Source organism: Oryzias latipes, chromosome 5 (assembly GCF_002234675.1).
Source record: "Oryzias latipes chromosome 5, ASM223467v1".
NCBI classification, from domain to species: Eukaryota; Metazoa; Chordata; class Actinopteri; order Beloniformes; family Adrianichthyidae; genus Oryzias; species Oryzias latipes.
In genome coordinates, this window is record NC_019863.2 from 18,131,009 (window position 1) to 18,157,895 (window position 26,887).

At 40.4% G+C, this 26,887-nt stretch overlaps 2 protein-coding genes across 4 annotated transcripts; one reads left to right on the forward strand and one right to left on the reverse strand.

The window, feature by feature from the left end:
• The first annotated feature begins 718 nt into the window (after positions 1-718).
• ctsa (cathepsin A) lies at positions 719-5,785 on the forward strand. 3 transcript variants are annotated; one of them, XM_011474968.2, is made up of 14 exons: positions 719-826; positions 2,974-3,134; positions 3,239-3,350; positions 3,426-3,476; positions 3,555-3,641; positions 3,716-3,871; positions 4,061-4,237; positions 4,320-4,411; positions 4,484-4,562; positions 4,649-4,797; positions 4,879-4,954; positions 5,102-5,191; positions 5,319-5,420; positions 5,517-5,785. In XM_011474968.2, exons 2-14 carry the CDS (start codon positions 2,974-2,976, stop codon positions 5,598-5,600), a joined length of 1,416 nt encoding a protein of 471 aa, XP_011473270.1. In that variant the 5' UTR covers positions 719-826; the 3' UTR covers positions 5,601-5,785. The 3 variants fall into 3 exon arrangements, with proteins under 3 accessions (XP_011473270.1, XP_004068942.2, NP_001287800.1); XM_004068894.4 differs by having other exon boundaries at positions 744-821; NM_001300871.1 differs by lacking the exon at positions 719-826 and having other exon boundaries at positions 5,517-5,600.
• A 1,661-nt stretch (positions 5,786-7,446) lies between these two features.
• cass4 (Cas scaffolding protein family member 4) lies at positions 7,447-25,015 on the reverse strand. Its single transcript, XM_011475174.3, has 7 exons — positions 24,870-25,015; positions 12,542-12,943; positions 11,858-11,941; positions 11,655-11,765; positions 10,212-11,507; positions 8,371-8,439; positions 7,447-8,283 (listed from the first exon to the last, which is right to left on the reverse strand). Exons 1-7 carry the CDS (start codon positions 24,870-24,872, stop codon positions 7,867-7,869), a joined length of 2,382 nt encoding a protein of 793 aa, XP_011473476.1. The 5' UTR covers positions 24,873-25,015; the 3' UTR covers positions 7,447-7,866.
• Positions 25,016-26,887: the final 1,872 nt, after the last annotated feature.

A 26,887-nucleotide genomic window follows, 5' to 3' on the forward strand; every position in this document is an offset into this window, starting at 1 on the left:
AACACACACACACAGGCATGTTCTTTGCACAGAGTATTTATAGAACAAGTACTTGATTTCTTTTGGTGTGATTTTCTTGATTGGTTGTTGTTTATTTGACTTTGCAAATCTTTGTTTTATTGTAATTTTTATTATTTATGGCTGTTATTTTTTTAATATTTTTAAATATTGTATTAAAGTTCTATTGTGTGGAAGAGAAAGACTTGTTATTGCCCTTTTTTTGAAGTAAATATATACGGGTCAAAAATGACCCGAAACACCATAGATGTTACTATATTTGATAATATTAAAATTAAAATCTTTTTTTTGTTGAACATTTAAGAAATGTGTTTTAATATCTCTCAGTTACTCTCAGGTAACAGAACAACTCTTAAGGTTCATTTGACCACTTTTTAGACATTGAAAACGAGGGGTATGCTGTTAAAAACAAAGGGGGCCACAAAAAATATTAAACCAATCTTTTCATGGATAATCCGTAGATAAGGGAGCCCAACCAGCTAAACAAGAGTTAAGAAAAACATTGGATGATAAAAGATTGTTTTAGGATATTTTATGGCTGATTTAATACACGCGTCCAAAATGACCCGCTAACACCACAGATGGCAGCAAAAAGATAACACCAGAGGAAGGTTAAAAAAAAAGGCAAAATGGTTATTTCGGGCAGTGGAGATCATCTGGAATTTCAAAGATTGCGTATGTTTAATCATTTACAGAAAGTCGCAATTTACATAGTCATGTGAGAAACCGGCAGGAATCACATGACCCTGGGCTGTCACGTGATATCAGTCCTGAGAGCGGCTGACAGTAGAGCTCGAAGGAAGGTGAGGTAAGTGAAGTCCAGATAAGTTTCTGCTGTTTTTGCCGATCATGTTGTTGCAAAGCCCGGTTTTGGTTCGGGTTGTCCTCTGTGAGGTCAATCTAGATTTTGCGCATGTGTGAGCGCGCGCGCGCGCGCGCGCGCAGAGTTCGTTACATGAGGCTGGACTTAATGTGTTACGATGCGAAACGATCACCATCCAAAAACCAACCCGTCTCCGGCGACAGAGGAAGACCACCCAATGAAAGAAAAAGAATCTGGAAGAACTTCAACCCGCAAACACAACCAAATTAAAATGTTTTACAAGTTTGTTCAGATTTTAACAGAACTTCCTCCCATTGTCTGACTGTCTGGTTTATGGGAAAATCTGAACCAAGCAATCCGGTTTCATATGCGGGTGAAACGATAGTTCGGTTTTTGAACTTCATTCAGGTTCTGATCAATTCCATTTCCATTCCTTAAAGATTAGGTGGGTTCGGTTCCGCCTTGCTCGTTATGTCATACGTCACGTCGAGACAAGTTTAGATCGTCTTGTTTACCCGTAACAAAAGATTTGAGCAAAGGTCACTTTGTGTCTTTGTTGAACACGAGACAATATATTTATTTTAAGAAAATGTCACATTTTAGCTAAATCTATTGTTTTAATGCATGAATATGCTTATAAAAACGGTTTAACTTAAGTGAACTTACACATTTTCATAGAACTAATACAGTGAAAACACGTTTAATTTAATTTACAGATTTTTTACATGTAAAAATCCAACTTCATTGAAGTTTCGTTTGTATTTTTTGCTTGAACGTCATGTATTTGTCATGTTCCTGTTGGGTAAAACCGAAAGTTACTCTTTCGCGCCCCCTGCTGCAGCGGAATATTTAAGCACGCGGGCTGTTCTGTTCCAGTTTGTAGTTTCACTGCATTTTGAGGTCAATTTGCGACGTTGCTGTTCAAATTAAGACCAAGCTGCTTATGTATTTTAATTATTATAACTGAACTGCAATGTTCTCCACAATTTATGTTAGGTTACTTTTATTAAAATAAAGCAGTCTTATAATGTCTTTATGCATCTAAATAAAGCATTAATGCAGAATTCAAACCCAAGCAAGGCTAATGTTATTATTATTTGTAAATATTTTAAGTATAATGTATCATTTGACTAACTGGGGCCCCTCCACCATGGGTCAGCTCTAACTGTGTGATATGAACATTTACTGTAAATGAGAACTGGACTGAGTGAACTGGACTGGGAACCCCTTCACGTTCCAAACAGGAAGTACCTGCTGGGTCCAAAAAAGCCAAAATCCCATAGATTTCGATTGAGAAATAAACGGCTATTACTCTGTCATTATATTTGTCAGAATAACCATTCGTGCTCTATTACCCTTTTTAAAAACATGTTCTCATTAATCCTGTTTTTCGTTAATGACATTGTTTCTTTATTGCAAGTTATTGAAGCTATGAACTACAGATATCTCGATGAAGTATGTGGTTACTACTGGCCTCCACGTCAAACATATGAAAAATTTGATTGACAGATTCTTCCAACAAGCTCACTCCTGACTGGTCAGAGTGGTTGCCATAGGAACAATGACATACTGACTCGGACCAATCACTGCTTACTGATGATGGTGGTGTCCTTATCATAAAAAAATGGTGACTGAATTGACTTCATTTCATTGTAGCTGGAAGTAAGCTATTTTCTATGGGTGACGTTACATTCACTCAGTCCAGTTCTCATATATAGTCAATGGTCATGGCTCAGTATGCTTGAGTCACAGCAGAATGGCGTACCGTGAAATGTCCTCTGTGATGCTTTCTGATCCTTGGTAACCATCTTGGCTCTAAATAAAACCTTGTCAATCCAAAAATGGAAATGACAAAGCAGCCTGCAGGGAGCAGGGAGGGATTATTGTTTCACCAGGATGTAGGCGATCAGTGACACCCGTAGGGTCAAAAAGGACACTAATGTTGACCTGAAGGACTCATTCATAGAACATCTTCTACCATTCTGGTTCCTCCAAGAAACCTCTTAAACTGTGGTTCCTTTGCATCCCCTTGGTTCTTGTTTATTTCTGATGTTACACTACTGTCTCTGTTTTTGAAAGAACCAGTGGTTCCAGGTCCAGGTGTTGATGCTGTCCCTTTGCTCTGGTTTCAGATGCTGGTGTTCCTCTGGTACTTGCTGGCATCCCTGCTTGGTGCAGGTGCTGCTCCAGCTGCAGATGAGATCACTTACCTGCCTGGTCTCCAGAAGCAGCCCAGCTTCAAACAGTACTCTGGGTACCTGAGTGGAACTGAGGGGAAACACCTGCACTACTGGTCAGTGTCTCTGATGCACCTGTGGGAGGTGAATCGTCTTGTTTACGGACAGAAACCGTCTCCTGGACGTGTTTGCCTCACTGGAGCTGCTGCTTCATTTTCAGGTTCGTGGAGTCCCAGAACGATCCGTCCCAGGACCCAGTGGTGTTGTGGCTGAATGGCGGACCGGGCTGTAGCTCTTTGGATGGGTTACTTACGGAGCACGGACCTTTTCTGGTAGCTTTCCTTTGACCTGACCTCCTTTTGCATCAGGTTGTTGTGTGTGGCACCTGCTGACCTCTGTCTCCTCAGATCATGGATGATGGTGCTACGCTGCAGTACAACCCTTACTCGTGGAACAAGGCATGTTAAGGTCTTGCCTGCAGCTATCCCATTGTTGATTGAGTCTTAATGACTGATACGTGTTCTTTTGACACTCAGATTGCCAATGTGCTGTATCTTGAGTCTCCAGTAGGAGTTGGCTTCTCGTACTCGGATGATGGGAAATTTGCCACCAACGACACAGAGGTCAGTCAGCTCTGAAAACCTTTTCCGACTGTTGGTCTGGTGTCCAGACGCATCATGGTTCGTTGTATTTGCAGGTGTCCCTGAACAACTACCTGGCTCTGAAGGACTTCTTCCGGCTGTTCCCAGAATTCAGCAAGAACCAACTCTTCCTGACCGGAGAGAGTTATGGAGGAATCTACATCCCGACGCTCGCTGAGAGAGTGATGGAGGATGCTGACCTCAACTTGCAGGTACAGATGTGACTCTGCTCATTCCACTAAAACTCACTTGTTAATTCTGTGTTTTATCAAGTGTAATTGTTCATTTGAGCATGAAGTAGAAAAACGCACTTGGTAAGACTCATCCTCCTCCAGGATGGGCGGAGGATGAAGAGTCATGCTGGCTGTCAGTAAAGTTATCGTTTTGTCGTCTACCGGCAGGGGGTCGCAGTCGGAAATGGGATGTCGAGCTACGAGCTAAATGACAACTCTCTGGTGTTCTTCGCATACTACCACGGCCTGCTGGGAAGCCAGCTGTGGTCAGAGCTGCAGACCTTCTGCTGCAAGGATGGACAGTGCAACTTCTACAACAACCAGAACCCGAACTGCAGCACCTGCGTGAGCCTCAGCAAGCCTGACTCAGTTTGAATGAACGTGTTTGCACCCGCCAGCCATCTGAGCTCTTTTGTGTCCTCTGCAGCTTGGAGACGTCCAGGATATTGTCTACAGCTCGGGGCTGAATATGTACAACCTGTATGCTTCCTGTCCAGGTGGAGTCCGTCACAGAGTCAGGTGAGCTGTGAAAGACGTGCATTTGCCACAGTCGTCCTCTGTTAGTTCCTGATGTTAATCTTTACTTGTTAGTGCGGAGCGTGGTCAGCTGGTCATCAGGGACCTGGGAAACAACTTCATCAACCACCAGTGGACTCGCCTGTGGAACCAGGTGTGTATGAGACAGAGGACGGTTTTGTAAAGGATGCTGCTCACCTGGAAAACGTTTGGCTACAGAACCGGTGTTTCTCTGTGCAGAAATTACTGTCTCTGGTGGCTCTGCATGAGTCTGTCCGTCTGGACCCACCCTGCACAAACTCCACCCCCTCAACCCTTTACCTCAACAATCAGTACGTCAAGAAAGCTCTGCACATCAGCCCTAAGGCTCTGGACTGGGTCATCTGCAGGTGAGTCACACCCCGGTTCTGCTGCAGGACCAGCAGGCCTCCAGTTGTTCTTTATCACCTGATTTGTTTGTGTCGTCACAGCGCCGAGGTGAATCTGAACTATGGCAGGCTTTACATGGACGTCAAGAAACAGTACCTGAAGCTGCTCTCCGCTATGGTCAGTGAATGCATCTGCACACCTTACACATGTTTGACCAGTAGAAACAGGAAACTGGAAGGATTTTAAAGACCGGAAGATTCTAGTTAGCATGGCGTGTGATTCTGGGTTGGATACAGACATCATCCTGACTTGTTCTCCCAACAGAAGTACCGTGTTCTGGTCTACAACGGGGACGTGGATATGGCCTGTAACTTCATGGGAGATGAGTGGTTTGTGGAGTCTTTGCAGCAACAGGTAGTCAAAAATCCTCTGTTCACAATCCATACAGCCACTATCACAAGCCCCTCCCACTTCAGGAACAACCCACAATGGACAGCATTGCTTTTTAAACCCAGACATCACACCTGTTTTTGTACACCAGGTGCAGGTTCAGAGGCGTCCATGGTACTATGAAGATGTAGATGGTCGGCAGGTTGGAGGGTTTGTTAAGGAGTTTGACAACATTGCCTTCCTCACCATAAAGGTACACACCCTCCTCATCCTCAGTGACCTGTCACATGATCAATGCAGGCTCTGCTGACGAGTTCTTCCTGTTTTGAATAACCTGTGTCCTCTGCAGGGTTCGGGTCACATGGTTCCTACAGATAAGCCTGTCGCCGCCTTTGCTATGTTCACCAGGTTCATCAAAAAGCAGCCGTACTGACCTCCTGGCAAACATACCTGATTACGGCCAGCCAATCGGCACACACCCTCTGCAAAACACCTTAACCAATCAAACTGTTTGCTTCTTTTTATGTTCCACCAGTGGAACAAGCACTGCCCAGTTTGTTTTCAGTTTGAATGTGAAATGTTTGATTTACTGACAAATAAATGTTTTTTAAAAGATGGTCCAACCTTTGTTTTCTGTTCTGCCCAGAGATGGAATTAATGAGCAACAATTACTAAAAGATTGTACTCCAAAAGGTTATTTTAATGCTCCACACTTCTTACTTTTATTTTTGAAAAAATAGTACTCTTACTCAGAAGATCCATGTAACATTTGTTTCATCCATTTTCCACATCACTGAAAGGCTTATGGTTACCAAAAGGTCTAAAGTGAAACTTCCTGTTTAAACAGTTGATCCAAAACTTCCCTTCGCTTTCTTTAACTTGGTTTATCTCTTGTTGGATCAGTTTAGATCAGTTTGGTCTAAACCCTTTTGGATTATTTGGAAAGATTTGGATTATAAAAAATTATATTTAAGCTTTTGCTACATATGAAGTTTTTCTTTCATTTTCATTTTGCTCATTAAGGAGATCTCAGTTGGAAATTGACAATTTGAAACCTTTTCAGCTAACTTTTTAGACTAAACCTGACAAGTTAAAATGTTATTGACTAATTTACTCACTAGGTACTGTTGGCATTTTTTTAAACAAAATAATTAGAGGATATCTTGACTGCTTGAGTTACTTCAGCAAGTAATTGGTGCATTTGATACATTTAATTTCAATGAGGAAGGATTCGAAGAATCAAAAATAAGATACTAAGATTGTAGGGGAATTCAGAACAAATTTTTGGGACATGTATTCTGTCTTTTCACAGATTATACAGATACTTTTAATAGTATCTTTACTAACACAGTATGTAGTTAATGTTGGGATTAAACTGAACACGACTTTATATGGATGCACAGTGGCGCAGTGGTTAGCGCTCTTGCCTCACAGCAAGAAGGCCCCTGGTTCAAGTTCTGGCTGGGGGACCTGAAACAGAACACTGTGCATACGTGGGTTTTCTCCGGGGATTCTGGCTTCCTCCTACTGTCCAAAATCATGTTTCATAGGTTAATGGGTTGCTCCAAATTGTCCATAGGTGTGGGTGTGTGATACATGTGACCCTGCAACAGACTTGTTCAGGGTGTCCCCTGCCTTTGCCCATAAGTGGCCAGGATTGGCCCTGGCAGCCCCATGACCCTGAAAGGGATAAACGGAAGAAGATGAATGAACAATTTTATATGATCAATATATTTATTAATCATCAACAGTGTTTTAATGAGTAGAAGTACGAATTTGGCAAAAATATAACTATTTTGGGTTATTTGACCAACACTGACAAATTTGTAAATAAAATTCAACACGTGTTGTAACCCTTGTGCTATCCTAGGCATTTTAACATTGGGAGTTGGGTCATCTAGACCCACTAGACAGTGCGCTGAACCTTTTTTCTTCAATGATTTGTGATCTTCACTGGTGTCCATGGATTACATGAAATCTTTCCACCTTTGTCATGGTAGGGAGAACACGTCAAAGTAAGGGTGGGGTCATCTAAGATAGCACAAGGGTTAAAATCAGTTATTTACCTCTCCCTTTTTGAAGTTAATCAAACGGCAAGAATAAATAAATTTTCTGCCAAATCTACAGACTCGATGTAGAGAGCATTGCATCCCAGTCTGGGAAAAGAACATTAGAAATGAGACAAGTGTTGTAGTTTCATTCTGGAATTATGTACAGGTACATGTTCAAAGTGTGTTTCTGTAAATCCTCAATATGCACAGAAGATAGACATCAGAAACTTAAAATATTCAGTTTTTATTTTTAATTAAAATCAAATAGATTCAGGAAAGCCTGCTTTCAAGCTTTGGTCATGCAAAACATTCATTTACACAGATTTTTCCAAAAAGCAGAATGTATCAAACAACTACCTTTGGCAAACCCTTAACATAGTGAGAAAAGAAAATGAAAAAGTCTCGATGAAAAATATTTACTGAACATAAGATGAAAAGAGACGAACACTTTACATTTACACTACATTTTTAAACGGACGTGAATGCAGTTTTTCAAAGGTGCAATTTGTCTTGGTACTAATATTGTCTGCTCTTTTATGAGCACTTCAAACAAGACTTGAATTTATTTCCACATTGACTTGACTCGGAAAAAAATGGCTCAAAAGTCTAAGACGCTTGGATGCATGTTTTCTGCTGATGCTGAGTCTCTCAGAGATCAAGAGAAATGCGAAAGTGCTGTGCTCGTTGGGCCAACTCCTTTGCAAACTCTTGGGCTTCGCTCAGAGCTTGTTTATCTGGGAAGTGCAGCGCCGCCTTCTTGGTGGCCACCGCCAACTGTTTCAGGAGAGCACACAGGTGGTTGCTTTTACACAACAGGGTCTGATTTGGCTTTTCCCGTTGGGCCTCTCTGCACAAGGTGTCCACTAGTCTCTGGCCAACCATGATCACCAGCTTGCTTTGTGAGATAAATTTCTCTGGAGGCTGGCCATCACTAACGCTGCCCACAAATCCCACGATCGCCTTTTGGAGAGCTCCAAAATAAAGCCTGCAGTGTTCTGACATTGGGGATTTTTTGTGTTCCTCTGTGCCTTTGTCAGAGGAGGGATGCTGGTTATCAGGCCCTATCTGGAAGTAAAAAAAGAAGCCTTTGCTGTTTCCTGGGTTGCAAACATGACATTCTCAAATGTACAGAAGTTGTGTTCTGTTGTGTACCGTTTTGGAAGCTGGTGTAACGGCCTCTGTCTCTTTCATTTCTTTTGGTTTCTTTTCTTCAGTCTTAGCCTGAAATGAAGCAAAAGCATTCATTTTATGGAGAATCTTTGCCTCAACAAAAAAAACTAAACAGAGTTGAGGTCCAGTAAACAACATTTTCTCCAATTCTCGCATCCATTGGATGGTTAAAGACACAAGGAGTAAGAAAAACCCTGAAGAGTTAGATGGTGAAATGATATAACAATATGGACAACTCATGTCAACGAATGTATAACAAAATCACAGTTCCGACTGAAATCAGACTGGAAAACAGTAATAGTGTGTGGCTAAATATAGATTTAAGTGACATCTAGAGATATTTAAGTCTTGAGCTACGTTCACACCGCCCTCAGCAACCTGCGTTCAAGGGACCGCTTTCAATGAATGTAGGATTACTTCTTACAAATTCTGAGTCTTCTTCAATTATGCAAAGCAACACCCTGCTCTGGAGGGCTGTGGTAGGTGCAACCGTTTTTACAGGCCATGACATGCCATCACAGAGTGGCATCGTCCATGGATCATTGGCTGCAACACCAGTGGCAATTTTGGATCAAATTACTGTACTTGTACATGTCCATTATGCTACAGATATTTAGAGAAAATCCAGATGGAATTTTACAGTGCAAAGGACAAGCGGTCATAATCTGATTGGAAGATCACCTTGCCTGCCTGTGTGTCGAAGTGTCTTTGTGCAGGACACCGAACCCCACATTGCTCCTGGTGGTTATACAGTCATGTGAAAAAATTAGGAAACCCTATGAAAGCCTGTATATTTTTTCCAAATATTTGGATACATACACATTGAATATCAATGTGAGCATCACTGAGTGATCCAAGTGATATAACTTGGCATTAAAATGTTTTTAAGCCTTTTTAAAACTTTCTTTCATTCATTAGTTTATTTTCTTCCGTTTGTTCCCTTTCGGGGTCACGGGGCTGCCGGAGCCTATCCTGGCCAGTTATGGGCAGGGGACACCCAGAACAGGTTGCGAGTCTGTCTTTAAAACTTTTGATGAAATGTAATTTCAAAAGAATGTAATTTCTGCTTATGTTAAAGTTTAGACACTTCACAATTAAAACATATTTTTAGGGACTGATGGATGCCACAAAAAGTGTCTCAATGACACAATTTCAGCCAAAGGAGCAAAAATAGCAACTAGGATGCAGGAGGTCCAAACTTTGACCTTCATTCAAATATGAATCTTTCTTCAGATTGTTTTTTCAGAGTAAAATAATAATAGTGTTTTTGTTCGATTTTTTATAAAACCCCTTTCTTCTTCAGAACTTTTTCAAAATAAGATTGGACATTGATATATACAAATTTTTTGAGACAGGGCTGATTATTTAATGAGCAGTCATCAATGTGTGATTGTGTGCATGGATAAATGGGAGTGTGACTGTAAAGTGCTTGGGGTCTTCAAGAAAGGCAGAAAAGTTCTGAATACTGTAAATATGTGTCATTTTTGCACACTGGTGTTGTGTGTTTTTACAACCATTTTAAAGCTATCAAACACTTTTGGGTATAAGCTGAATCTTTCAAACAACCCCCAAATAATTCTTGTACTCTTTAAATGCATTTTCAAACTTCCTGGTGCACTACAGCTTAAAAGGTATGACTAATTTAATTTTCTTCATCTTCTTACTAATTGCATTTTTTAGAAACTAGACTACTTGAAGGTTTGCTGCAACTTGCTGAAATGTATCCGGAATTAGGGTAGGCCTTCTTTTGCTAACTATCTTTTGCTAACTATTCATGTGACATTAGTCTTCAACTGCTGATTCAAAACCTTTGAGACCTTTACCTCAAGCTCCACATAGTCGTTGTTGTCTTCCACCGAATCTTCATCTTGTTTGTTTGCATCAGAGCATTTCTTTGCATCCCCGGTTGCCGGGGAGCTCACTGGCTCCGCACTTTTCTGAGGAACTCTGAATAGGAGCTTGCCATTGGCGTTGATGATGGAAACCAGGCGCATGACATCATCCGGAACAGTCCGTGCAACCATCACAAAACGATCCAGTTGGTCAGGCGTCTGGACCTGACCAGAATCTTGACAGAGTTTGTCAAGGGGCCATCCTTCTGAGTTCAGAGCTTTCACTGTTTGTTGCAGGATCACACCAGAATCCTCTACAATGGACAGCTGTTTATAGAGCCTGGTCTTCAGATTGGTGTCAGTTAAGCGCCGTGCATTTCCTTTAATGTCCAGGGTAAAGTTTAGAAAACAGAGGAGAGACTGTGAAACAAGCTCTGCAGCATCTCTGATCTCCTTCAGATGTTTCTTCAGATGTTCCTGATGCCTCCAGCTGCTGCTGACAAACACCATGAGTTGTGGCACAGCCCTAACAACAGAGTTCTGCAATTCAAGCAGTTTGTGGCAGACCTCGTCAGGGCTGAGTGTGACCTCACGCAGAAGCTCGGGGGAAGAAGAGCTTAAAGCCAGAGAATCACACGAGCTGGTGGAGGAGCTGCTGGAAGAGCTGGAGGCTGTGCTGATCCTTTGGATGTCTCTTGAGGACTGATACAGAGTTCTTCTCTGCTCTGGCACCACTTGTTCTTCACTTCTTGAAAAGCCATGGAAAGACATACAGTCCAAGTTTCTTCTTCGCTGCTGACAAACTTGTTTGAGTTCAGAAGTGATGCTTGAATCCCTCCTGCACTCAAGGAGTTGGTTCCCACAAGACGTGTCACTGGCAGCTTGGGTGAGTTCTTCTTTCCTTGGTGGAACATCATACACAAACTCCTCATTAAGCTGCAGTGTTGGTGGTTTTTCAAAAGATGGGACACGGGATAAAAGTTTGGGTGGACTTGAGACTTCAAGAGAGTGGGATTTTGGTATGTCATACAATGAGGAAGCCGGATTGTTTCTCTTAATAAGTGGAGAGCATAAAATATTAGTGTCAGTTGGCTGGCTGCAGATGGTTTTGGGGGACAGGGTGTTGTAGCTGTGTCGGGGTAGACCTGCAGGCACATCATAGATCCACTCAGGCGTTCTGAGATTAGGGAGGGTGCTGTACCCAGTTATAGTTTTATGTTGAAGCTCTGAGCTTGAAGGAACAGGGATGTCATAGTTTGGGTCTAGAGGTGGTGGAGCTGCAGATATCTGAAAACAAGAGCAAACTTATTAGGGGTGTAAAAGGTCATCATGTCAGCTTTTAGATAAACAGAAACTATGATGTGCAGAATCTTATTTCTAATATGACAGCATAAATATCATATTCTAAGGACCATCAAATAACCTAAAACTTACTTCAAAATCTCCAGCACTGTTGGGCCTCAAAGTCTCACGAGCACCAAACTTCCTGTCCAGCTCTGAATTTGAAATGATCGAGTGTTTTTCTGACTGGGAAACTGATGATTCCTGCAAATGTAACAATAACAAGCATTAAGCTATGCCCCTCCTACAGGGTAGATGCATGCAAATGTACAGTTTTGGTGTTTACATGTGCTCACAGTGAAAAAAGAGGCCGGTCTTGCTTGAGAGGGAACATCATAAACCTCTCCTTTTGGGCTGGATGCCATGTTGAAGAATGGAGGCTGCAGACATGAAAACAGGCTGTAATTTTCAGGCTGTGATTAAAGCTTAGATGTAAGTCACTCTACTTTGTCTTGCCACATTTGAGTGGACAATGTTTACCTTGGAGCCTATTGAGCTGCCCATTAGGTGTAAAAAGTGAACAACCTTTGTAATCAAAACCACGCTACAAATAAAAGAAGGGCGCTACTGTAAAGTGAAGCAGGACTCCCCAGAAGCAGGAGAGGAAATGCTGAGCTTCTGGGCATGTTTCAGCACCCGCTCATGCACAGGTAGTCGGTGTTTCTGGGGTCTCCTCATGGCAGGGGTTTCTGTTTGCTGTTAAATGTGTCTGAAGTTTGTGTCTGGCTAAGCTTTATTAGCCCATAAAGACCCTAGTGCTGCATGCCTGTCCCTATGGAGAGGCACCTCATCCCCATCTGTAAGCACTTTTGTCAGCAGGAGGTTCAGAGGCCTGCATTTCTGCATCAGTAAAAGATGCTAGTCATGTGAATCGCTGTTTTCCAAATAGGGCAGTGAACTTTGACATGATATCCAAAGAATTGCTAGCATTTCTGTTTAATAAAGAGAATACTGAAGGGGAAAAAAGCATAAAGCAATACCGTGTCTACAGAAGGTTCTTCTGTGCTGTGTCGAAATGCTGACTGGACCGAAAATATTGAGGTTGATGGAGGAGCAGATGGGACCTTGTAGATGGCTTTCATGGGTTCGTAAACAGGGCTGGTGATTACTCTGGGCACGCTTGGGATTTGGTAGATATTCTGTCCATTGTCGTTAGCCCGTTCTGTCTCTTGGTTTAAGGAGTTCTCCGTGGCCACAGGTTGTGGTAGGAGCTTGAGCCTGTTGGCAGGGGCCAGGCCGTGCCGCCCATAGAGCAAGCATCTCCACCACTCGCTGGTCCCAGACACATTTTGATCCAGCACAGTTAAGATGTCTCCTTTCCTGAAAGCCAGCTCATCTGCACACTCTGCTGTGTTATCGTACAGAGCTTTGGCCAGTTTATTCTGAAATGAAACAAACGGAAATTAAGATTTTAAATAGATCACACACAGACACATAGCTGGAATGAACAAAAGAAAAAAGACGAGGAGCCTTTTGTTAATGGTCCTATTGTAGTTTTTTATTATGTAGCTGCAAACTGAACATTTACAAATATGTAGCACATCAGGAAAAAATGAACGTTAAATTATTTAATTTTATCTCAATACACAAACTTGTAATAAGGATATTTAGCAATTTTTTAGAATCACAAGTACTTTGGTGTCAAATTACACTTTTGCTCCTTTTTCACACTTCCTGTTCAAGCTTTTATCAACAGAAAAAAGTTCCTTCAAAGCTTCCTTTTGCAGAACTGTGCAACACAAGGCTTATTTTTGTTTTGCAGAGCTCTGCAGCCTCTGAACTGAGTTTGGATTTTATTTTTTCACTACTTTTTCCGCTGTTGCTTGACAAGCGCATGACGAATCTCAGATATACTGGGCTCCAGGAAACATGTCTCTGTTTCTGATACTCAGCCAAGCCTTCTATACCACCCTGGTACTTTAAGTGTTCAGGAAGTTATCGCTACATAGCTTAATTTAAATACCAACATGTCAAAGCCCAAACCACCAACAGGGTTGAATTCACAGCTATCACTTTGTGGTTTGATGTGCTGCATGGGGGTTTTCACTGAGGTTGTCATTTAAATTCCAGTAAAAATAGAGAAGTGAGAAACACTTGACTCTTTGGGACTGTTAGCTTTTTTGTGTGCTGTTGTAGTTTTCAAAGTAATAAACTTAATAATCAATTCCAAATGCTTGAATCCTCCAATACAAGATCCATATAAATTGTATTTTTTCACCCTAATATATAATGTCATTTTCTTTATGAATTTAAAAGGTGTAGTTTTTCCAGAACTGCAAAGTAAAGGAACAAAAAATAGTTTTAACTTATGGTTGTCTTGAAATTGATTCATGGCATCAATTGTGTTTATCATGAAGCCATTTGGATGAGTGGTGAAACCTTTCAAGGGAGAAGATGAAAAAGTCCCCCACCACTCATGTTTTGATCCATTGTAAAAGCGTTCCCAGTGATATTTTAATTATGATCATGCCGTTTTACCGAAGGTAAAATAAAATTAATAAAACTGTTGTTTTCTAGGACAGTTTGTGCAGAGCGGCAGGAGAAGCTTCAGAATGGAGTGTAGCAGGGGGCTTATAGCTTCTATGTCACACCAGCAAGCTTTTTTCCAATGGCATTTTTGCATCTTTCTCAGGTCTTTTCTGATTGGTTTATTTTGGCAGCAGTCTTGCTGTTTAGAAGCATGGCCTACAGCTGTTTTATGCACAGAAATACAGATAGATGGGGTGAAACTTTTTTTTAACACTTGCATCAAACCCCTGGCAGGTGAACTCAACAGTATGAAACCAGCTAAAGGTATGCTGGCTTCCTGCATTTATCTCACAGTCCCTCTGATAGCAGTGATGGTCATAGTATTTAAATGTACCCATAAAGTATAGCTTTGTAGAAATGCAGAAAAACTGCCATCATAATATAAAACTGACTCTTTCCAGGCCACTATGAAGTCATACTGCTTAAAAAACAAAATCACTGACCTTGTTTTAAGGTTTCTCTTTTAGCTTTGCAAGCTAATAAGCAGCCACACCTTTTCTAATGTTTGCTCACATCTAGTTATTTCGCTCCATCTTTCGTCTTTTAGCCGATGCAATTGACTGGGTGAACACCAGTGAATTTTTCAACACCTGGAGGAGGTTTGGTGGCAGAAGCAGCAGACCACAGCATTTACAGTGCCATGGGCAGACATGGGGTAGCATGCTGGGATCCAAGTAGGACTGCCGAAAGATCTGCATAAGCCAGCAGTCTGACTGATTTCTGCCCCAAGATCCATGACAGATAAGATAAGGTGATGGATCTTTGAACTGTTGCATTTTGGTTGTGACTGAAACATGGTTGAATAAAAACATTCTAAAGCAGCTGAATAGCTCAATGTTCAAACATTGGACTTCAGTTTTTACATTATTGCCATCATTATGACATGGAAGTAGAAGACACTGGACTAGGCTTGTTCAAATTTCTCAGGAGTTCACAAAACCCCATCCATCCTAGTAAAAACATTTCTTTTGGTAATGAGAAACAACTGCTATCTTTTAACCAGAAAAAAAACCTCTATCGATGCAGCAAAAACAGACAACACAATCACACGCCCATTCACACCTAGGGACAATTTAGACCAGGGGTGTCAAACTCAGAGGAGGGCCACATCAGCATAGTGGCTGTCCTCAAAGGGCCAGATATAACTTATACATGTAAATAAATGTAATGGAAAATAATCGTAACTACTCCTCAATGTTAAATAACTCATTATTAATTTATTATGACTTTTTAAAGTGACAATTACAGTTGCATAGAAAACATATGTTTGCTTGTTACTTTAGCATAAATCCTTTTAAATGTGATTCTGTCAGGTTAGGTTAAATTGACAGTGTCCTAATGTATAGTTGCCCAGTCCGATATTTCAAGTCTGATTCCCCCTAGATATGAATAAATACACACCAATTTTTATTTTTTATTCTAAGAACTTAACTTAAATACTTGTATGCTCTCGTGGGCCACATAAAATGACATGGCGGGCTACATCTGGCCCGCGGGCCTTGAGTTTGACAAATGTGATTTAGAGTAACCAATTAACCTATGAATTAATTAACTTGTAACGGTGGGAGGACACCGGAGTCCTCGCATGCACGAGGAGAACATGCAAAGTCCACACACAGAAAGGTCCCCCGTTGGTGATTCTGTTTTAGGTCCCCCAGCCGGGACTTGAGCCGGGGGAACTTCTTGCAGTGAGGCAAGAGCGCTAACCACTGCCCCTATGGATCAGATCCCCTATGAATTATTACACAAATTTTGAAGGTCTCCAATTAACCTTTTTTTAGTTCAGGAAAAGGATTGTTTCCAATTTTACTAAGCATAAGTCTAAAGTGGTACAAGCAAAAATAAACATTGTGTTTACTGGTACATTTTTATACCTTTAACCTCTTAAGACCTGGCTTCCATTTGCATGGACATCATATTTGAGGTTATATTACCACAGTAGTCATCTCTGCTATCAAAGGCCAAACAACAAAAAAAAAGAAAAAAGGAATATATAGCAAGAGCTCGGGTCTTCAGAGGTTAATGAATTTTTATACAGCCAGAAATGGAGAGAATCACCTGAATGCCTTATTTTTGAAGGTTTTTATGAGCTAGTAATGTTTGTTATGAATATTTTTAATATTGCAGTGGGTTTGTTCAGGTTTTAAGGAAAATGATCCATTTCAAATCTCAATCTGGATTTGAAACTATTTTAGGAACCAACCACACCGTCATTTTTCATTGCATACAGATGGGCGCTGTCAAAACGAAAAAACAAATAAACAAAACAAAACGTGTGTATCAAGACCAGCAAGCAAAGATGCGTTCTGGATTTTAGTTTTTATAGTTTGCCAGTGTGGACGTAAAAATTGCTGAAGATTTTGCGACTTTGTTTTGCTTTATTTGATTATTTTCCTGCCTTTTTTGTTCAGTAACTATGATTAACTTCAATTGTGAATTGAGCTTCATAAAAAATGGTTTATAATAAAGTTTTAATTTGAATGACAATATGCAGGTGTTCTTTATTGTTGGTATAAAAGAGACTTTTTGGCATTGACATACTACAGGGCGCACTGAGTCGTGTGACCATTGAACTTTGAACTTGTGACAGAGAGACACTGTTTGAATGATGGTTCATGCAATACAGATCCTGAAATAACCACAGCACTCCATCACGCACCACCCAGCGTCACCGCCCTCTGTGGCGGTGAATCCTCACCAACAAAAAGCCCATTCAGACACCGACATGCTCAGCACCTGTTGGAGCAGACCGACGGCAGCAGACCACACTGCTCCTCAATAAAGCAAACAAAAACACACACACTCTCCCTGTCTAATCCTCTGGGTCATGCTACGCAAATGCAGCAGAAATATGTTGGGTCAAATAACAGTCAGCAGTTGAGCCACTTTACTTATGGGTCCCATCCTTGACATCAGCCTTTCACAGGTGGTTTCACGGCTGTTCGGCGTTGTGTGATGTTAACTACAACCTGGTAGTGGTGAAAATGTTAACTCAAGCATTGTTGACACAAAGGCGAGTCTCTTCCTCGCTCAGCAACCCAGTTACCTCTGTGCCTTTGAGCCTGCACTGCCTGATGAGTACAGTAACAACAGCTTCAGCTGTCAGGATTCCGGCACACGCCTGCTTGTGCAGACCAGCCTTCTGAGCAGCTGGTCCTCAGAATTTCAGTGTTGCAGCTGCCTCTTTCTACCCCCTGTCTCAGCCGATTTTCTTGTGCTGCGGTCTGTTCACAAACCAACATTGAAGAAGGCGCTTCTGAAAATCAGGCAAAGGTGTCTTTTTTTAGGCATAATGTATTTCTAAGGGTTTAAATTCTGAAAAGAAACTATGCTGTGATTAGATTATAATCCTTTAACCCTTGTGCTATCTTAGATGACCCCACCCTTGCAATGACGTGTTCTCCCTACCATGACAAAGGTGGATAAAGGTGGAAAGATTTCATGTAATCCATGGACACCAGGTTCAGCGCACTGTCTAGTGGGTCTAGATGACCCAACTCCCAATGGTAAAGTGCCTAGGATAGCACAAGGGTTAACGTGCTATCCTAGGCACTTTAACATTGGGAGTTGGGTCATCTAGACCCACTAGACAGTGCTCTGAACTTTTTTTCTTCAATGATTTGTGATCTTTAATGGTGTCCATGGATTACATGAAATCCTCTCCACCTTTATCCAAAATGTCTTTAATAGAATCAAATAAACACAAAGAAAAAAGTATTTTAGGATTTTTCATATTCCTAACTACTCTGTGCTTTATCAGGGCCTGTTTGGATGAACACAAAGCAGATATCCTGGAGATGGTAAATGTTTTAGATCCGTTAAGGGCAATTTCCCATGGCACACTTGACCATCTCCCACAGCACACTGGCGTGCCCCGGCACACTGGTTGAAAAACACTGCTCTAAACAACATTTAATGAGTTTGCAGTCTGCAATCATGTGGACATAATTGCTTTCCCCCTATCTTAATTTGTTTCAGTTGATGCACTTGCCCTCCGACACAAGGCATTTTCTCATAATTACATGACTCCATATGGAGTCTATCCATTATTTTGGGTGCTAAGAGGCATGAACTGCTTCTCCCCCATGCAAAAAGACACATATAGATGGATTTAGAAAATAGAAGGTGATTTAGAAACTGGTAAAACTTTTTTTGCATGAAAAATCATTTTAGTGAACTCTTCAAACACATTCCAAAAACACTGCAGATTATTAGAGTTGAAACTGTTTGTAGAGCTGTATCTTTGTTCAGATAGCTTCAGTGAGATTAACCAGAAGTGCTGTTTGCATCTGTTTAAAGACTCACTCCATTCAAAATAGTGTTTTTTGGTATTTTTAACATGTTTGAGTGGTTTTTTTTCACATTGAGGGACACATATACGGAAAATTAAGCTTAAATTTCTTTATTGAAATTAAATGCAGAAAACTGCATTAACTGCAAAAAAATGCAGTTCGAAAATTAGCTCATTTGTAACATCGAAAATTCGCTGGGCGGGCCACAAGCTCCTTGCTCCGCTCCATTCTGATGTATCCATTTGCAGAAATATAGATCCATGTACGTCTTTGTCTTCCTTGTCCGAGCTGGTATCAGGCTCGTAACTGTAAGGCTCATCGTTTTTGTTGCAACGGTAATGTTAGGTTGGGGGTGTGAGTGGCTGTGAGTGGACAGTGTGTAAACAAATGAGTGACGTTTGCTATTACCGTAGTTATTTTTCTTGAAGCAAAAAAGGCGTAATAATTTTATTTTCATTTAATAAGAAATAAATTCAGTCATACAGGGTTAAGCGTGTGTAGGTTCAAGATTAGATTTGGAATAATGCTTCTCTGCTCTTGGAAAACTGTTGATCAGTTGTCAATCGGAAGGTTTCATAATTGACTACATATTTTTGAAATAGTTTGTTATGAGTATAATTCACTGGTGTCATTTAAAACAATATGTCAAACTGCATATAGCCACCAGATTAAATCATTGACAAAAAGCAGCACATATTGAGGTGAGAGGGCTAGAACTTTTGTAAAATCAACACCGGAAGCCAACGATCCAAGCAGATCACAGAGATTTCAAGCATATTTACTTTAACTGCATTGACTGGTTTCCTGCCCTTTTGGGCTTTCTGTAAAAGAAAACACCGGCCATTTTAAAATGTGCAAAACGCATAAATGTCTCCAAGAGTAAAGTAGAACGTGCAAACAATTTTACTGTCCTCCACGTCTTAATAAGGGGTGATAACTCTGCAAAATCCTGTTGCTGCACTGCAGTTTATTGAATGACTGAAAGAAAACAATGAGCTCGTCTGCTGTTCTGCCATATCATGTTGTGCTACAAAAACAGGAAATTCTCTGGGGCAGATAGTTCTCTTCCACTGTTCAACTGTTTTAGTTGTAGTTCATGAGAATTTCATAAGCCGGGAAGTTGCTTGTTATTACTGTTGCAACAGGACGGAATTTGTAATTTTCACTGAAAGTTGGCTAACTTTAGTTAACATCATTTCACACCGCGTTTGACTTGCAAACCCAGCAGGGTAAAAGAAAGGATTGGAACAGTTTGCTCGTGGAAGAGGAAACATTTGTCATTTTACATCATCATCAACTGAAATTCACAGAAGTAGTGATTTTTACAAAGCACATTTACACTGAAACTTATTAATCTTACTAATCATTGGCTGACATCCCTGTAACTGACGTACATTTCTCAGATTGTGCCGTCCCTTTGAGTGTTTTGCTTTTTCTCTGTAAATTCCTCAGAATGAGTGGGCGAAGAGGCTAAAACACGCCAGTGGAAGTGGAAGTTTCAAGTTCATGAAAAGTTTGCTTTTTTTATCAATTGTAATTCAGCCAATAGGAGAGAGGTTTACCAGTGTCAGTCAGTATTTCTCTCAAAGTCCACTTTAAACTAAAAAGGATTCACAAGTCATCAGAGGGAAAAACATAGTTCCTACACAACAGAGAAGCCCAGGTGGGAATCTGCTCGAATTTATTTTACTCTCAGGATTGTCTGCTTGAACAGAGTACCTTCATCAGATATGATCTCTTGTCTAATGGCTGATCATCCTAATAGATGAGGTGACATACAAACATTCTACATTTGCTGAAGAATAAGACTCTTCTTTCTATATGAAAGAGTTTCCCACAGGACAGAGCTGTGTAACAGTTAAAATACTCTATTCCGGGCAAACTTTTAAAGTATCCAGTTTGGTGTTCCACATGGTTTGGTTCTTCCCCCTTTTATCTTCTTGGCCAATTCCACATCTCTTACCATATCCTCTGCGTGACGTTACAGTGTTGTCACACATCTCTGTCTGTGCAGCTACCAGTCTGGAGAATCAAGTCTCTACAGATGATCCAAAATATGGGCTGCATGTCTCATTTTTAATGAGCCCAAATAAGGACATGTTCCACCACTGACTTTCATACTCCAGGCTTTGACAGCTGCCTACAGAGTGTCAATGTAACAGCAGCTTCCTACCCAAACACCCTCATCGTCTACAAATACAACCCCAGTCTCCGCCAATTCTCTGTCAAAGAACAGCTACCGGTGGTCTATTCCACAAGGCACAAGGCGCAGAAGATCATTGCCTGTTTTTTTTTCTCTCATGGTTTATTTCATTCCCAATTTATTTTCTGTTGAACGGTTGGAGTTCATCCTATGCAACACTGCCTGTGTTGTAAATGCAGGATGTTTTCAGGCTGTCTGGTTCACTCAGTGTTAAAGCGGACGAAAGCAATTGAAGAAGTGGGTGTTTTCAGCATTCTTCACTCAGTCTCATTGAATTCACTGTTATCAGAGGCTTTAAGCCTTCCTTTCAGACCTCATGAAAGTGCTTGGTTGTTGTCTCATGATGCACTGGGTACCTGTCCTCACTCTGTTATCTGTTTTCTCCAATGATGGATTTTTTCCCTCTTGTTGTCTATGTTTTAGCAACTCTTCAGTCCATGACAGACAACAGATGGCGGCCCTCTGTGTTTCTGGATCTTAAGGAAATCCCTTTCTGTAGATTTGTTTTCCTTTTTGGAATAATGTGCACGCTCAGGACAAACCAGTTGCTAGGAGGAGGTCACCAGGCATCTGCTTCATCAGATACATGACCACCTTTAGCCTTTTAGACTAGGAGTCTGCAACTACATGTGGCTCTTTGGCTTTGAAAGAAAAATGCAAACAGTTTGATTAAAGAATGAATTACTAGTTTTGGTTAATTTATTTTATTTACTTTATTTTTATCATTTATACTTAGATTTTAAAAATAACTGAGGAAGTTTAAGTTACCTTTCATCTAGAAAATGTCATGTTTTTTTTCTTTTAATTTTAATTAGAGTAAATCTGCTGTGGCAGGAGGATCTTATTTGACACTGAGGGTGGATTTTATTTTGAAAAGAAGCTTGTAAGTGCTCCTGAGAAAAGTGAAAAATGTAAAAATTGTCATTTGTAGAAAAATATAAGAAAAAATAATTCAATTATTGTAAATATTTAAAAGCCAAATTCTATAACTGAATAATGGCCACAAATGCAGTGAAGTGAAGTGTATTTTAACACGTACTGGGACTTTATGGCTCTAGCTGGGTCAAAGAAACTCCACTAAATTACTCTTTCAGTATTTTGTGGTTGCAGACTCTTGTTTTAGACTCTGAGGGTGTCGGAACCAAAAAGCTCTATCTATGCCAAAGAGCAACTGTCCTAGAGTCTAAAACGCTTTTTTTTGTCATACTGTTGTCATTGTTCAATCTAAATACTGTTTAGTAGATTTATTCAAACTAGAGTATAGTTGTGGCAACACAGCCTGACTTTTGGTGAATTTAAATGGACTAGATAATTTAAATCTAAAAATAAAGAAAAATTAAACTGGAAGCTGCATGATTTGGTGTGCACAACACTGCACTTGGGTTTTTTATGAGCTGCAGCAGTCCCTGACGGACCATATTGTTTTCACAATTCAAAAATCTATAAAATACACTCATATAGCACCTCAAAGAAAAGAACTAAGCGTAAACAGAAATCAACAGTGTGTAGTACAAAGTAAGCCACAAAAACACACAGTCAACTTTTATATTGTAATTGTATTGTTTAACTCTATTATTATGCTGCTTCTTTCTTTCTGCAACTTTGAGCCAAAATGCGACCCCTGCCACATGCTCCAAAATGCACCAAAATTTGCACACACCTAATTTTGTGATTTTTTTTTAAATTAGATCTCCCATTTATGTTTGCATGAGAATAAACATACACAAAAGCTAACGGAGTAGGAATTCTGGCTCCAACAGACCAGAAAAGCAACATGAATTACTACAAGTAAGCTCTCTTTAGCTGCATCAAAAATCAACCAAGTGGTTTGCGGCCTGCTTGATATGAAAAAAAAAAAAAAACCACAGTTGGTGACCCTGTTTCACAAATCAGGCAGGCTGCAGGATCCTTGACTTTTGACAGAAACTTATCAGGCCGCTTGCACCCTGGTTTAATTATACTCACACTTCCTCACTCTTTTTTTCTTTTGCCTACAGGGTATTGTTACTTTGCTTTTGCTCTGCTGCTCATTAGCTGGTTACAACAAAATAGCACAGTTGAGACAATCATTTTTGTCCTTCTGTCATTAATTTCACATACTTTAAATGAACATATTTGTTGCTTTTAGTTATGTTTAACAATTTCAGAGTGGTACACATTTTTTGTTATTATTATTATTATTATTTTTAAATACCTGTGACAGTTTTTTTAAAAAGTGCTGCAGGAATAAAGTTGATTGAAATGGAGTCAAACGGAATACCTTCAAATGAAAAAAGAATCTTTGAACTCAAATCTCAGAGTTTTGCATTAGTATAATTCCTGGTGTAACTTTTTAGCTCCACACAAAAATATAGTGTCTCATTGCGCAATTGTTTTTACATAAATATCAGATAAGAACGGCGTTTACGGGCTGTATTATTGATGAGGCTGTTTTATGCCTCATCAATAATCCATTTGGTAAATTCAGCTTTTAGGGATTCGTCTAGCGGAGGAAGGGGACTACAGGCCATCGCCACAGCCACTCTGATATTTTATTTGCACTTCCAGAAATATGAGAGCTTGTAACAAATTTGACTGTGGAAACTTGGACCACAGAGTTTGTCATGTTTACAAAGTTTTTGATTTATCCAATTCCAAGACACTTGAACATGGGGAGTCTAAATTGAACTACCATGAGAAGTGCTCTGAGAACCAACTGTCAAAACTCAAGGAAAGCTGAAGATCACAGTTCTCAAACTGCAGGCTTCAAGGGCCGGTGCCCTACTTGTTTTCCAGCTAACCTGCCATTGAAATTCCCTATTGGCTAAACACACCTGATCCAGGTAATCGGTAGCAGATGAGGAAGGAGCTCTTAAAAACCAGCAGGATGCCGGCCCTCGAGGACTGGAGCTGGAGACCCCAGAAGATGTTTGTGTTGTGTTAAATACTAACATACTTGGACTTTTGATGAAGCAGAAGTTCTGTTTTTTTATGTGTTTCTTCAGAAAGAACATGAGGGCAAAGTTCCCTTTTGCAAAAATCCATCTGAACAGATTTTGTAATCCTCCACATCCAGTGTGGAGGTGACATCCAGGTGGCTTTTGTTTGACCTTCTGATTGAGAGCTGATCAACAGTTTTCCAAGAGCAGCAGATCTGGGAAAGAATGTCTTGAAAGGAAAATAATCAGTGTGTTGCAAAAGTAACATATAGGCCATGAATCCCACTTAATAAAATGCTGGTTGAGGTGTGAACGAGCTATGAACGAATGTCAGTGAACACCAATGAAAAGATGCAATGGTGATGTGAGAGGGCTGATAAAATCACCCAGGAAATGACTAATTTGGGTTATTTCTGCTTACCGCATACCAATAGCTGCAGAATCTGGAGGTGTTGCTAGTTTTTCTCACCAAGCTACTTAGGCTTTTATTTTTATTTTAGGTGGCGTTGATACTTTTTGAACTTATTATTTCAAATGTTCTGTGCAATCCTTCTTGCCAGACTCAACAAAATAAGTCCTTTATCTCCATGTGATGGAAAGTGGGGAAAGTTTTGTTGTCTCCGTTTGCCAGCATCCTGCTGGGGGAAGCCTAACAGCTGGGTGAATACAGCTCGTCCACGATAAAAACAGACAATGAAGGAACCGAAAATGTCCAATTCTGAATAATCCTGACTTGGCTGAGGAGAGGTTGCTTAAACTCAGATCGTCATCAACCAAACCAGCCTATTTTTAAATCCTGGGTGATGATGAGCTCAGTTGTTCTTCAGAAGGGTGGGGGGCAGGGGTGTAATCAAAATGGATGTGTGTCCAGCAGCTGAGCCACCCACGGCATCTGGAGAGATGCCTCTTTGTTCCTAATTTAGCGGTGTTGCCCCACAAAGAAAATCCAGGAATCTGAGCAGTTTTCTCCATAGAAACGCCATCCAGATGCCGATGAAGGACACCACTCGGGTCCAAAGTTGATGCAGAAACTGCGGGGCGAGTGTGTTTTTTGTCAACTGTTACATCAAGGCTGCAGAGGACTGGACATGTAATTTTTCCCCATTACAGCCTGTAGGAGATCCAGTGTATTTTTGAGCTATAACACTAATCAGTAAGCACATTCTCCGAATTCTGATCACCACTGAGCAGATCATCTCCATTCGTGAAGCTTTTCCACTAATAAAGCTTGACTCTGAGCTCAGCAGGATAAAGTTTCTCAAGTTACAGACTGGAGCAGAGCACTTCAGAGATCTGCAAGCGTGAGGGGCACGACCCCCCTGAGAAAAACCATCACTTTTCCTGAATGGAACTACTTTTTACTCACCATGATGGTCAGGTAGGTGTGCCCCCTTCTTAGTGAAGCATCTCACTCCCAGCCGGCTGCGAGGACATTTGCAGATCAACGCTTCTCTTCTCCTTCAAGCATGCTGTGTGAAATGTGACGGGTGGCCTGCAGTTTTACTCCTGGGCGGAGAGACTGAGAGTCAGAGCTGCTTTTCTTTGATCTAATAGGCTAGCGGGCACCACTGCCCCCACCCACAACACACACTCATACAGTGACCACATGACCTTTTCTTTTTTTTTTTAGATCCAACAAGGAACTGCCTCATATTGTCAACATTCTTCTAAGAAAGCAGAAATGGATTACAACCTTTATTTTTTTTTTTTTACTAAATTACAGACAACTGGTAAAAGAAAAAAAAAAACTTTCCACTTTCAGAAGAAGCTTGCAAAATCCCATTCTGAATTTTAGGGTAATTTATGACAGAAAGAAGGAAGGAAGTAGAGTGGGGGTGTCAAGCAGACATTTTTTGCAGTTTTGTTGTTGTCTGGACAACAGCAACTGGTGGGAAAGCTGGGAGGGAATGAGCAAGGCAAAGAGGTGATGGTCTTTCAAAGAATACTGCCAAAAGCATTTTAGTAAATCAATTCAAAAAGAAAATCACTATATAACTTCATATCACAAACAGATTAATGGATTTTATAAAGAACATTTTCATTTTATTGGAGTGTGACAAACTTATTTCCTTCATTCTGTAATGGATGCTCCATGTATTTTGAGTTTGTCTGTCTGCTTCCTGGCCTTTGCGTGGCTGACTGTTCTGGACTGAAATAATTATAATAATCTTTAATATTCAGAATGAACTGGATTATAACAACCTCATTCTTTTCATCTTAATTTGATGTTTTTTGTCTTTGGTGAAGAAACTGGCCCTTCAAGAGTACTTTGGAGTGCTGTGCCATCTACAAATACTACAAATTTGAAGAGTTTAGTCTCTAAATTACAAGGGAAGGCAGTTGCCTTTGCAACCACAATAGCCCATGGGACTATCCTCCTCCAATAGAAATCAGATAAACTTCCTTCATTTGATGGCTGGATTATCCCTTGTGCTATCCTAGGCACTTTAACGTTGGGAGTTGGGTCATCTAGACCCACTAGACAGTGCGCTGAACCTTTTTTCTTCAATGATTTGTGATCTTCACTGGTGTCCATGGATTACATGAAATCTTTCCACCTTTATCTACCTTTATCATATCGATTGTGTAGCATAATTAAAAATAAAAGTCAAAACCAGAAATGCTTTTTCTTTTTCAAAATGAAGCTGCATTTTTTTGACTCAAAATTAAAATGAAAAAGTAATTCACCAAAATGCTGTTTCATTTCCTTTTTCAACACTGCTTATTCTGTTACTTAATTAAAATGATAAAGAAAATGGTATTTGACATTTCATTTTCAAAAAAGTTCTCTGGTAAATGTGTAGCAAAATTCATTTAGAAATGTCTAATTTGACAATTAAAATGGATTCACAGAAATGCTTTTTCATTTTCAAAATGTAGCTGCATCAAATGACTCAAAATTCAAATGAAAAAGCAATACTTCAAAATGCTTTTTCATTTTATACTTAAGAACCGTTTATTCTGTGTCATACTTAAAACGAAAATGCAAAGAGGGGATTGCATTTGTGTTGTCACATCCACCCTGCGAAAAGTGTCTCATAATTCAATTCCACTTCGCATTTCCAGAGGGGAGGCGGGGCGATGACGTCAGTGCTCTCTGCGTGTGTCCGGCTGCTAAGAGGCACAGTCATGTCTAGGAGCAGCTTTGTGTCAGCGGCAGGGGAGATGGCTTTGTGACGTTTATGCTCCCCTGATGATTGTACACAGCTTCTCAGGACTACGTAGCAGTATTTCAAGGGTTAGAGAAATGCTGTGTTTCAACTGGAAATACAGTAGGTAGAAAAGTGCTGAAAAAAGTTTCTGGAAATTGGGACACCCTTTAGAAATTGTAAAAGATTTGAGTAAAATGAAGTGTTTTTGTATGTTTTAGCCCAATAACTTAAG

What these genes read in the sequence shown, in the direction of transcription:
- ctsa (XM_004068894.4), top strand. Translation starts at nt 759, where the DNA reads ATGACCCTGGGCTGTCACGTGATATCAGTCCTGAGAGCGGCTGACAGT. An exon ending in CGGAGCACGGACCTTTTCTG is followed by an intron (nt 3,351 to 3,425) that starts GTAGCTTTCCTT and finishes CTGTCTCCTCAG; the next exon opens with ATCATGGATGATGGTGCTAC. An exon ending in ATGCTGACCTCAACTTGCAG is followed by an intron (nt 3,872 to 4,060) that starts GTACAGATGTGA and finishes GTCTACCGGCAG; the next exon opens with GGGGTCGCAGTCGGAAATGG.
- cass4 (XM_011475174.3), bottom strand. An exon ending in GACCGGCCTCTTTTTTCACT is followed by an intron (nt 11,766 to 11,857) that starts GTGAGCACATGT and finishes TTACATTTGCAG; the next exon opens with GAATCATCAGTTTCCCAGTC. An exon ending in ACGACTATGTGGAGCTTGAG is followed by an intron (nt 8,440 to 10,211) that starts GTAAAGGTCTCA and finishes GCTTCATTTCAG; the next exon opens with GCTAAGACTGAAGAAAAGAA.